The 12541-nt window shown below is 52.4% G+C and overlaps 1 protein-coding gene across 2 annotated transcripts; it reads left to right on the plus strand.

Annotated features, from left to right (window-relative positions):
* Nucleotides 1–7949: 7949 nt before the first annotated feature.
* Nucleotides 7950–12265, plus strand: LOC108794227 (GTP-binding protein Rit1). 2 transcript variants are annotated; one of them, XM_018565230.1, is made up of 5 exons: nt 7950–8152; nt 8573–8629; nt 9303–9376; nt 10463–10654; nt 11659–12265. In XM_018565230.1, exons 1-5 carry the CDS (start codon nt 8044–8046, stop codon nt 11890–11892), a joined length of 666 nt encoding a protein of 221 aa, XP_018420732.1. In that variant the 5' UTR covers nt 7950–8043; the 3' UTR covers nt 11893–12265. The 2 variants fall into 2 exon arrangements, with proteins under 2 accessions (XP_018420732.1, XP_018420733.1); XM_018565231.1 differs by lacking the exons at nt 8573–8629; nt 9303–9376 and adding an exon at nt 8741–8745.
* Nucleotides 12266–12541: the final 276 nt, after the last annotated feature.

The raw sequence follows: 12541 nt of genomic DNA on the forward strand, positions 1-12541 counted from the left end.
CACACAGATCCCTCTGTAATCTCACACGGATCCCTCTGTAAACTCTCACACGGATCCCTCTGTAATCTCTCACACAGATCCCTCTGTAATCTCTCACACGGATCCCTCTGTAATCTCTCACACAGATCCCTCTGTAATCTCTCACACAGATCCCTCTGTAATCTCTCACACAGATCCCTCTGTAATCTCACACTGATCCCTCTGTAATCTCACACATGGATCCCTCTGTAATCTCTCACACAGATCCCTCTGTAATCTCTCACACAGATCCCTCTGTAATCTCTCACACAGATCCCTCTCACACAGATCTCTCTGTAATCTCACACACGGATCCCTCTGTAATCTCACACGGATCCCTCTGTAATCTCTCACATGGATCCCTCTGTAATCTCTCACACGGATCCCTCTGTAATCTCTCACATGAATGAGATCCCTCTATAATCTCACACACGGATCCCTCTGTAATCTCACACGGATCCCTCTGTAATCTCACACGGATCCCTCTGTAATCTCTCACACAGATCCCTCTGTAATCTCTCACACGGATCCCTCTGGAATCTCGCACACAGATCCCTCTGTAATCTCTCACACGGATCCCTCTGTAGACTCTCACATAGATCCCTCTGTAATCTCTCACACGGATCCCTCTGTAATCTCTCACACGGACCCCTCTGTAATCTCGCACACAGATCCCTCTGTAATCTCACACGGATCCCTCTGTAATCTCACACACGGACCCCTCTGTATATATTCTATAGAATTCAGTTAAATCCAGATCTGTGCATTGTGGATCTGTGCGATGTGTCTTATTCTGGTGTAATGGAGATGTCTCTGCCAGCCTGGGCGTGGCCCCTCCAGTGTGCAGTGACAGGGGCCCCGGACCATTATGCTGACATGAATGATTCCAGTGAGGGCAGACACCGAGGAGGAGCTGTGTGTGTGTATTGTGTGCGCAGGGAGGGGAGATCATCATGGAATCCTGTAATATTCCGCTATTATGTGAGGTCCCGCAAGTGCCTCCATTCCCCCCACCCCTCCCCCGTACTTGTGATATGAACACTATGCGTACCTCTGTGCAGCACTACTATGTAACTATGCTAACTTACCTTACTTGGATTTGTTAACTCACCAAATAAAAATGGATTCACTCGTGTGGTGTCAGGTGTGGCGTGCTATGTCCCTGACTGCATTACATCACCCCACTCCATTACATCATCTGACTCCATTAACCTTGGCCGGCTCTCTGGGGAAGAGAACATTGTGCACGCGTTGTGTTTGTTCCGTAGTACACAAAGAGGTTTATAGTCATTCATGCAAAGCAAACAGACTGAGCCACCAAAAACATTTCACAGCACTAACCAGAGCCTGATCAAGGCAAGGCTAGGCAACCTCGGCAAGGTTCTAAGGCCCAGTGGATGTCCACCTGCAACCTTCATCCTCTGCCTGCAACTGACCCTTGATGGTGCCCAGGGCAAGGTGCTGGTCAAGGCCCAGCTGTAGGAAGGAGAAGATTTGTCCCACAGCGAACCTTTTAGGGTGCAAGCCCTGAGACTCACACCAAGTGAAGTATGCCTTCCATGTTTCCTAATAGACCTTGTGGTAAGTAGACTTCTAGTTCCTAGCCGTCAACATCGTAGGAATCACTGATTCAGGGATGGCTTGGTGCCTCAAAACCTCGGCTTCAACAGCTCTAAAGACAGTGACCGTGAAGCAGAATGGTAAATCGATCCTTGAGACAGAAAAAACGGATGATCTGGAAGAGCCCATGGAGGTCTGATCAGGTCGTAGTACCAAATCCACCAGGGTGAGTACAGAGCTATGAGGACCACTGAAATGCTCACCATCTCCATCCTGCCTGCAACTGACCTTTGATGGTGCCCAGAGCAAGGTGCTGGTCAAGGCAAAGATGTTGGAAGGAGAGGATTTATCCCACAGAGAACCTTTTAGGGTGGAAGCCCTGAGACTCGCACCAAGTGATGTATGCCTTTCATGTTCCATGATATACCTTGTGGTAAGTAGACTTCCTAGGCCTCAACATCGTAGGAATCACTGATGCAGGGATGGTCTGATCAGATCGGAGTACCACATCCACCTGGGCAAGTACAGAGCTATGAGGACCACTGAAATGCCCGCCATCTCCTTCCTGCCTGCAGCTGACCCTTGATGTTGCCCAGAGCAAGGTGCTGGTCAAGGCCCAGCTGTAGGAAGGAGATTTTTCCCACAGGGAACCTTTTAGAGTGGAAGCCCTGAGACTCACACCAAGTGAAGTATGCCTTCTATGCTTCATTATAGACCTTGTGTTAAGTAGAGTTACTAGGCCTCAACATCGTAGGAATCACTGATTCAAGGATGGTCTGATCAGATCGGAGTACCACATCCACCTGGGCAAGTACAGAGCTAAGAGGACCACTGAAATGCCCTCCATCCTGCCTGCAACTGACCCTTGATGGTGCCCAGAGCAAGGCGCTGGTCAAGGCAAAGATGTTGGAAGGAGAGGATTTGTCCCACAGAGAACCTTTTAGGGTGGAAGCCCTGATTCTCACACCAAGTGAAGCATGCTTTTCATGTTTCATGATAGACCTTGTGGTAAGTAGACTTTCTAGCCCTCAAATCACTGATTCAGGGATGGTCTAATCAGATCAGAGTACCACATCCACCTGGGCAAGTACAGAACTATGAGGACCACTGAAATGCCCTCCATTTCCTCCCTGCCTGCAGATGACCCTTGATGGTGCCCAGATCAAGGTGCTGGTCAAGGCCCAGCTGTAGGAAGGAGATTTGTCCCACAGAGAACCTTTCAGGGTGGAAGCCCTGAGACTCATACCAAGTGAAGCGTGCTTTTCATGTCCAATGATAGACCATGTGGTAATCAGACTTCCTAGCCCTCAACATCATAAGAATCAGATTCAGGGATGGTCTGATCAGATTGGAGTACCATATCCGCCTGGGCACGTCCAGAGCTGAGGACCACTGGAATGCCCTTCATCTCTATCCTCTTCCAGCAACTGGCCCTTAAAGGTGCCCAGTGCAAGGCACTGGTGAAGGTCCAGATGTTGGAAGGAGAGGATCTGTCCCACAGAGAACCTTTTAGGGTGGAAGCCCTGAGACTCGCACCAAGCAAAGTATGCCTTTGATGTTCCATGATATACATAGTGGTAAGTAGACTTCCTAGCCCTCAAATCACTGATTCAGGGATGGTCTGATCAGATCAGAGTACCACATCCACCTGGGCAAGTACAGAGCTATGAGGACCATTAAAATGCCCTCCATCCTGCCTGCAACAGACCCTTGATGGTGCTGAGAGAAAGGTGCTGCTCAAGACCCAGATGTAGGAAGGAGAAGATTTGTCCCAAGGAGAAGCCCTGAGACTCACACCAAGTGAAGTATGCCTTACATGTCTGACGATAGATAAATCTTATGGAATAGAAAGTAGACTTCCTAGCCTTTAACCTCATAGGAATCGCTGATTCAGGGATGCCTTAGTCTCCCAGAACCTGGGCTTCAACAACCCTTAAAGACAGCAACTGTGAAGCAGGATGGTAAATCGGTCCTTGAGACAGAACTAGACGATCTGGAAGAGCCCATGGAGGTCTGATCAAGTCAGAGTATCACATCTACCTGGGCGAGTCCAGACTTATGAGAATCACTGGAATGCCCTCCATCTTCATCCTCTGCCTGCAGCTGACCCTTGATGGTGCCCAGAGCAAGGCGCTGGTGAAGGGCCAGCTGTAGGAAGGAGATTTGTCCCACACCAAGTGAAGTATTCCTTTTATGTCTGATGATAGACCTTGTGGTAAGTATACTTCCTAGGCCTCAACATCGTAGGAATCACTGATTCAGGGATGGTCTGATCAGATCGGAGTACCACATCCACCTGGGCAAGTACAGATTTGTCCCACAGAGAATCTCTTGGGTATCAAAGACCGAATGGTTCCCACTAACCAACGTCATTAAAGAGGCCAGATGGAACACATGTTTGTTTTAGTCAATCGTCAAAACAAGCCATAACCTATATGTTGCTATAGAAAAATATTAATGTTTTATTATTATACCCCCGAAAAGGGCCCCAATCACATATACACTATGTTGCCAAAGGTATTGGGACACCCCTCCAAATCATTGGATTCAGATGTTCTAATCACCTCCATGACCACAGGTGTAAAAAAATCACGCACCTCGGCATGCAGAGGCTTCTACAGACATTTGTGAAAGAATAGGTCGCTCTCAGAAGCTCAGTGAATTCATGCGTGGTACCGTGATAGGTTGCCACCTGTGCAATAAGTCCATCCGTGACATTTCCTTGCTACTAAATATTCCGTGGTCACCTGTTAGTGGTATTAAAAGAAAGTGGAAAGCAACTGGGAACAACAGCAACTCAGCCACAAAGTGGTAGGCCACATAAAATGACAGAGCGGGGTCAGCGCATGCTGAAGCGCACAGAAGTCGCCAACTGTCTGCAGAGTCAATAGCTAGAGACCTCCAAACTTCGTGTGGCCTTCAGATTGGCACAACAACAGTGCGTAGAGAGCTTCATGGAATGGGTTTCCATGGCCGAGCAGCTGCATCCAAGCCTTACATCACCAAGTGCAATGCAAAGCGTCGGATGCCGTGGTGTAAAGCACGCCGCCACTGGACTCTAGAGAAGGGGAGACGTGTTCTCCAATCGAATCACGCTTCTCTGTCTGGCAATCCGATGGATGTGTCTGGGTTTGGCGTTTGCCAGGAGAACGGTACTTGCCTGACTGCATTGTGCCAAGTGTAAAGTTGGGTGGAGGGGGGATTGTGGGGGGGTTGTCTTTCAGGGGTTGGGCTTGGCCCCTTAGTTCCAGTGAAGGGAACTCTTAAGGCATCAGCATACCAAGACATTTTGGACAATTTCATGCTCCCAGCTTTGTGGGAACAGTTTGGGGATGACCCCTTCCTGTTCCAACATGACTCCGCACCAGTACACAAAGCAAGGTCCATAGAGACATGGATGAGCGAGTTTGGGGTGGAGGAACTTGATTGGCCTGCACAGAGTTCTGACCTCAACCCCATAGAACACCTTTGGGATGAATTAGAGCGGAGACTGCGAGCCCGGCCTTCTCGTCCAACATCAGTACCTGACCTCACAAATGGTCCAACATTCCCATAGACACACTCCTAAACCTTGTGGAGGCCTTCCCAGAAGAGTTGAAGCTGTTATAGCTGCAAAGGGTGGGCTAACTCAATATTGAACCCTACGGACTAAGACTGGAATGCCATTAAAGTTCATGTGCATGTAAATGGAATCTGTGTAATCCGCGCTTATGGATGATTTTAAGAATGTTTAAAATATTTTAAAAACTAGTTCAAATTGTGAATAATAATTTAAAATTAATTTAAAATTCTATAAATATATTGGAGCTGCTGTACTTTAAGACACTAGGGTCAAAATCATATATAGCTGCACACCAATATATGAGCCCTGCACACCTAGCTATACATGTGCATGTAAAGGCCGGCGTCCCAATAGACATTGGTCCCCATAACCACCTAACTTCATAGGAGTATGGTGGTGACACCCTTTGCTTCCTGAGGTGATGATACTACAAGTAGCCTGATACTACAAGTAGCCTGTTGCACAGTGCCCATGTGGATAATATTTGACACCTAACAATCCTGTATAACCTGTATGTGGAATATAACAATTCAGTATACTTTCATAATTCCATTGTGAGATGGATAGTATAGGATGTGAGGTCAATGCACTGTATAGAGCAGTGGTCCCCAACCCCCGGGCCGCGGCCCGGTACCGGTCCGTGGATCAAATGGTACCGGGTCGCAGGCGAAGCAGCGCTCCCGACTCTGCTCTGCCCAGCTCCGTGTCACAGACTTTACTGCGGTTCATTGTAAAAACTTTGTACAATGAACTGCAGTAAAGTCTGTCACATGGAGGAGGGACAGCTGTATGCTCCGGCGTGTGTGCTGTGAAGACAACAGGCCATCACATCACATTTAGCCTGGCGGGGGCGGAGCCTATACACGTCTCTGCAGGCACCCACAGCCACATCCTGGTATGTGGGTCAGCGTGAGTGAGGACGCTCTCCTGTGACCCCTCCCCTCCACTGGCCGCCAAGGAGAGGTACTGCAGCCTGGATGTAGTTGGGGAGTCTGTGGGTGATGGCTGGTTTGGGGGACTGTAGCTGGGTGGTATTCGGCATTGCTGTATAAGGATTATACAGCAATGCTGAATACCACCAGCCGAGGGCCCGCGGGCGTCACCCCCCCTGCCCCCCACTAAATGAAGCCCCCGGCCGCACGTGCAATGGTTCCCTCCTTCCGCTGCCTCTCTGCCACATGCACCGCTACAGATGCGGCTGCTCACTCCTCAAGGGGTACTCGGGAGGCCCTCTGTCTAACATACATGATTAGAGGGCCGCATCTGCCTGCACACTCCACAAGCAGCACAAGAAACAATAGGCGTTCAGAGTGTGAGATCTCCCCCATAGCTTGATTTCATAGGAGTGTTAGTTCTGCATGGAAAGACTTTCCCGGGGTCACACCGAAGGACGCCGTGCTCACGTTCCCGGGATCACACCGAGGGACGCCGCTCTCCTTTTCCTGTGGTCACACCAAGGGGCACTGCGCTCACTTTCTGGGGAGTCACACCGAGGGAGACTGCGCTCACTTTCCCGGGGTCACACAGAGGGAGACTGCGCTCACTTTCCCGGGGTCACACAGAGGGAGACTGCGCTCACTTTCCCGGGGTCACACAGAGGGAGACTGTGCTCACTTTCCCGGGGTCACACAGAGGGAGACTGCGCTAACTTTCCCGGGGTCACACGGAGGGAGACTGTGCTCACTTTCCCGGGGTAACACTGAGGGACACCGTGCTAACTTTCTGGGGAGTCACACTGAGGGACACCGCGCTCACTTTCCCGGGGTCACACCGAGGGAGACTGTGCTCACTTTCCCGGGGTCACTCCGAGGGACACTGCGCTCACTTTCTGGGGAGTCACACTGAGGGACACCGGGCTCACACAGAGGAGACTGCGCTCACTTTCTGGGGAGTCACACTGAGGGACACACGTGCTCACTTTCCCGGGGTCACTCCGAGGGACACTGCGCTCACTTTCCCGGGGTCACACTGAGGGACACCGCTCTAACTTTCTGGGGAGTCACACTGAGGGACACCGCGCTCACACAGAGGGAGACTGCGCTCACTTTCTGGGGAGTCACACAGAGGGAGACTGTGCTCAGTTTCCCGGGCTCACAATGAGGGACACCGCGCTCACTTTCCCGGGGTCACACCAAGGAACGCCGCTCTCTCACATTCCCAGGGGGGTCACACCGAGGAACCCCGCTCTCAGTTTCCCGGGGTCACACCGAGGGATGCTGCTCTCACTTTCCCCGGGTCACCGCACTCCCTTTCCCGGGGTCACAACGAGGGTCGCCATGCTCACCTTCCCGGGGTCACCACGCTCACTTTCCCGGGGTCACACCGAGGGACACCGCTCTCACTTTCCCGGGGTCACACTGAGGGACACCGCTCTCACTTTCTTGGGGTCACACCGAGGGACACCACACTCACTTTCTTGGGGTCACACCGAGGGACACCATGCTCACCCGGGGTCACACTGAGGGACGCTGCGCTCTCGGTTCCCAGGGTCACACCGACATTTACTAGCATTGGCAGCAAGTCCTCAGCTCACACCCAGATTTACTAGTACATTGGGGATTCCAAGTAAACCAATCCCCCAACCTCATCTATCATGTCCAAGTTTTACAGTCTGCCTGCAGTTAGCACTGTCTGTGTCACCAACGGCCTCCCTGTTCCTACGATCTGATTGGTCACAGAAAGCTCTGCCTTTGTCACAGGCTGAGAAGATTACGTCACTCATTCTCATTCTCTTCCCGCCGCTTTGGTCGTCATGGAGACGTAGAGGGCGGGACCCGTTCCCGACACTGAGGATGCCCGCCCCGGGTGACGTCACTCGGGTGCCGCCCATCAGGAAGCGTAGAGTGGCCGCCATCTTTCGGTGCGAATGGCACTGTGAGTTCGGCTCGTCTTCCAGGACAGCGATGGAGCCGGCTGGGCGGCCCTCGTCTGGGGGAGGCGGTGGAGGGGGCCCGGCAGGGTCTCGGGAGTACAAACTGGTAATGCTGGGAGCCGGAGGAGTGGGCAAGAGCGGTGAGTATAGAGGTCCCGCCTACCTTTACAGCACCCAGCCCCGCCCTGACCTACATGTCATGTGACCTACATATCAAATGGTTGCTATGGGTAACGGAAAGCTGTGTATGGTTACTGTGGGTACTGGGATTTGCTGTGGGTGAAAATCAGCTGAATGTGACAACCCGCCATGTCCCCTGTGTGCCCCCCTGAATGTGACACCCCGCCATGTTCTCTGCGTGCCCCCCTGAATGTGGCACCCCGCCATGACCCCTTCATACCTCCTCCCAAATGTGACTTGCCGCCATGTCCCCTGTTCCCCCCTCCCCCATGTGACATGTCCCCCGCTTTTAAATATATATCCTATGCTCCACACCTCTCATTGGGGATTTAGTCATGTGACCAGAAATGAATGACTTTGCTGGTGTTGTGCCCCAACAGCCATGACCATGCAGTTCATCAGTCATCGCTTCCCCGAGGATCACGACCCCACCATCGGTGAGTACACAGAATGACCCCCATCCCTGATGTCTGGTTATCAGCAGAGTGACCGCACACAATGACCGATGTCCCGTTATCAGGAGAGTGACCGCGCAGAATGACCCCGAGGTCTCGTCATCAGTGGACTGACCGCACACAATGACCCCCATCCCCGATGTCCCGTTTTCAGGAGAGTGACTGCACATAATGACCCCTATCCCCGAGGTCTCGTCATCAGTGGAGTGACCGCACACAATGACCCCCCATCCCCGATGTTCCGTCATCAGTGGAGTGACCGCACACAATGACCCCCATCCCCGATGTCCCGTCATCAGTGGAGTGACCGCACAGAATTACCCCCCATCCCGATGTCCCGTTATCGGGGGAGTGAACACACAGAATGACCCCCATCTATCATTGGCAGAGTGACCGCACAGAACGACCCCCATCTATCATTATCAGCAGAGTGACCGCACACAATGACCCCCTCTATCATTATCAGCAGAGTGACCGCACACAATGACCCCCTCTATCATTATCAGCAGAGTGACCGCACACAATGACCCCCTCTATCATTATCAGCAGAGTGACCGCATACAATCACCCCCATCTCTCTATATAAGCAGCGTGACCGCACACAATCACCCCCATCTCTCTATATAAGCAGAGTGACCGCACATTTCTCTTCCAGAGGATGCATACAAAATCCGCATACGGATAGATGACGAACCCGCCAACCTGGACATCCTGGATACAGCCGGACAGGTGGGTGGTTTCGCTTGGGGAGGGGCTTAGCATACAGCAAGGTATATAATTTTGTAGCAGTCAATCAGAGTTCATCTTTCACTGGGCTGATTACAGTGACATCACTAGAGACCTTGTGTTCGGCGAGGTGGAAGAGAATATTGGGGGAGTTCAGTTATAGGTGGGGTCTGTTTCGATGATGGCACATGGGGAGGAGTTGGGCACAGTCAGAGGTGGGGTCTGTTGGGATGATGGCACAGGGGGAGGAGTTTGGCACACTCAGAGGTGGGGTCTGTTGGGATGATGGCACAGGGGGAGGAGTTGGGCAGTCAGAGGTGGGATGATGGCACAGAGGGAGGAGTTGGGCACAGTCAGAGGTGGGGGTCTGTTGGGATGATGGCACAGGGGAAGGAGGGGGCTGTAGGGAGAGTTGGGGTCTGTTGGGATGATGGCACAGGGGGAGGAGTTGGGCAGGGGCAGAGGTGGGGGTCTGTTGGGATGATGGCACAGGGGGAGGAGTTGGGCACAGTCAGAGGTAGGATCTTTTGGGTTGATGCCGCAGGGAGAGGAGTTCAGTCAGAGGTGGGATCTGGTGGGTTCATGGCATATGGGGAGGAGTTCAGTTAGTGGTGGGATCTGGTGGGTTGATGACACAGGGGGAGGAGTTCAGTCAGATGGGTTGATGGCACATGGGGAGGAGTTGGGCACAGTCCTAGGTGGGATCTGTTGGGTTGATGGCACTGTCAGAGGAAGAATCTGTGGGTTGATCGGCACAGGGGGTGGAATTCAGTCAGAGGCGGGATCTGGTGAGTTGATGGCACAGGGGGAGGAGTTCAGTCAGAGGCGGGATCTGGTGAGTTGATGGCACAGGGGGAGGAGTTCAGTCAGAGGCGGGATCTGGTGAGTTGATGGCACAGGGGGAGGAGTTCAGTCAGAGGCGGAATCTGGTGAGTTGATGGCACAGGGAGAGGAGTTCAGTCAGAGGCGGGATCTGGTGAGGTGATGGCACAGGGGGAGGTCTGTTGAGTAAATGGGGAGGAGTTAGATTTGGGGTACAGGTGACTAATTTCCAGATTTTTTTGTCTCTTGGTATCCCCGTCTCTATAGGCCGAGTTCACAGCCATGCGTGATCAGTACATGAGGGCCGGAGAGGGATTCATCATCTGCTACTCCATCACTGACCGTCGCAGCTTCCACGAAGTGAGAGAATTCAAACAGCTGATCTACCGCGTACGGCGGACAGATGACACCCCTGTGGTGCTGGTGGGAAACAAGTCTGACCTCTCCCGTCTCCGCCAGGTAAAGGAATGTCACATGACTTGTTCTAGACAACTTGAATGGCTGACCCTGACCACACCAGGTCAGCACACATCAAAAGTCCAACCTGTATGAGGACATTTCCACAGAGTCCCCCACAATTATCCAAGGGCATAGTATGATCACTGACCCTGAGAGTGCACTGGTGAGGGGCCTGCTATCACCGACCCTGAGAGTGCGCTGGTGAGGGGCCTGTGATCACTGACCCTGAGAATGCGCTGGTGAGGGGCCTGTGATCACTGACCCTGAGAGTGCACTGGTGAGGGGCCTGTGATCACTGACCCTGAGAGTGCTTTATTTATGATTTCTGTCTGCACCTCCGCTGTCCGAGCTTTATCTGTGATCACTGTCTGCACCGCCGCTGTCCGAGCTTTATTTATGATCGCTGTCTGCACCTCCACTGTCCGAGCTTTATCTGTGATCGCTGTCTGCACCTCCGCTGTCCGAGCTTTATTTATGATCGCTGTCTGCACCTCCGCTGTCCGAGCTTTATCTGTGATCGCTGTCTGCACCTCCGCTGTCCGAGCTTTATCTATGATCGCTGTCTGCACCTCCGCTGTCCGAGCTTTATCTGTGATCGCTGTCTGCACCTCCGCTGTCCGAGCTTTATCTGTGATCGCTGTCTGCACCGCCGCTGTCCGAGCTTTATTTATGATCGCTGTCTGCACCTCCGCTGTCCGAGCTTTATCTGTGATCGCTGTCTGCACCTCCGCTGTCCGAGCTTTATCTGTGATCGCTGTCTGCACCGCCGCTGTCCGAGCTTTATTTATGATCGCTGTCTGCACCTCCACTGTCCGAGCTTTATCTGTGATCGCTGTCTGCACCTCCGCTGTCCGAGCTTTATTTATGATCGCTGTCTGCACCTCCGCTGTCCGAGCTTTATCTATGATCGCTGTCTGCACCTCCGCTGTCCGAGCTTTATCTGTGATCGCTGGCTGCACCTCCGCTGTCCGAGAATTATCTGTGATCGCTGTCTGCACTTTCAGGTTTCGAAGGAGGAGGGCGTGTCCTTGGCGAGAGAATTCAACTGTCCGTTCTTCGAGACGTCTGCCGCATTGCGTTACTACATTGATGACGTCTTCCATGCGCTGGTGCGTGAGATTCGCCGGAAGGAACGCGAGGCCGCACTGGCCAACGAACGCAAACTGAAACCTAAGACATCGGTGTGGAGGCGCCTGAAGTCTCCGTTCAGGAAGAAGAAGAAAGACTCGGTGACCTGAGCAGGGGAAAAGTGGCCTGCAGGGGGCAGCATTGCTGGTTCTGTGATGGCACTGGGAGGCCGGCTGGATGTATATATCTATATGTATGTATTTGTCAGGCTGTGCTCCCCCCTGATGGGGGGCCAGTTACTAACTGCACAATGTCTGGGGCTCGCTACGTATCCAGCGCGTCCATTCTTCCTCTTACTAACACTGCCGGGGGCGTGGCCGGAGTCCTAGGATGTACTAACAATGCCGGTAACCTGTAGTGGAGCCCCAGGGAGCGCCGTACTGGAGTTGGCGCGGTCAGTTCCGTGGAAGACTGGTCCGACCATTTGTTGAATTTTGCACAATTTTGTATATTTTTATATATGGCAATAACACTGTTTGTGAAAAAGTTCTCTGCATTCTGTCACATTCTTGTGTGAGAGTCCCGTGTGTGTATACGTCTGTCTATGTCTGTCTATGCGAGGGACACGTGTGTGAGTGTTTGTCTGTGTGAGACATGTGTGTACCCCTGGGCAGATTGTCGGGGGTGCTGGGCTGCACACCTACATGGCTCAACAATTGGTGTTCCAGATATCTGGCAACCAGGACCAGACAGATGAAGATAAAAAAATGACACTCTGTCCTCCGCCCGGCCCTCCCTCATCCGCCCGGCCCTTCCTCA

Source organism: Nanorana parkeri, unplaced genomic scaffold (assembly GCF_000935625.1).
Source record: "Nanorana parkeri isolate BGI_ZX_2015 unplaced genomic scaffold, ASM93562v1 scaffold823, whole genome shotgun sequence".
Taxonomy (NCBI): Eukaryota; Metazoa; Chordata; class Amphibia; order Anura; family Dicroglossidae; genus Nanorana; species Nanorana parkeri.

Excerpts from the sequence above, each read along its gene's own strand:
- LOC108794227 (XM_018565230.1), top strand. The coding sequence starts at position 8,044 with ATGGAGCCGGCTGGGCGGCCCTCGTCTGGGGGAGGCGGTGGAGGGGGC. Across the intron at positions 8,630-9,302 it reads GGATCACGACCCCACCATCG|AGGATGCATACAAAATCCGC; the intron begins GTGAGTACACAG and ends TTTCTCTTCCAG. Across the intron at positions 9,377-10,462 it reads TCCTGGATACAGCCGGACAG|GCCGAGTTCACAGCCATGCG; the intron begins GTGGGTGGTTTC and ends CCGTCTCTATAG.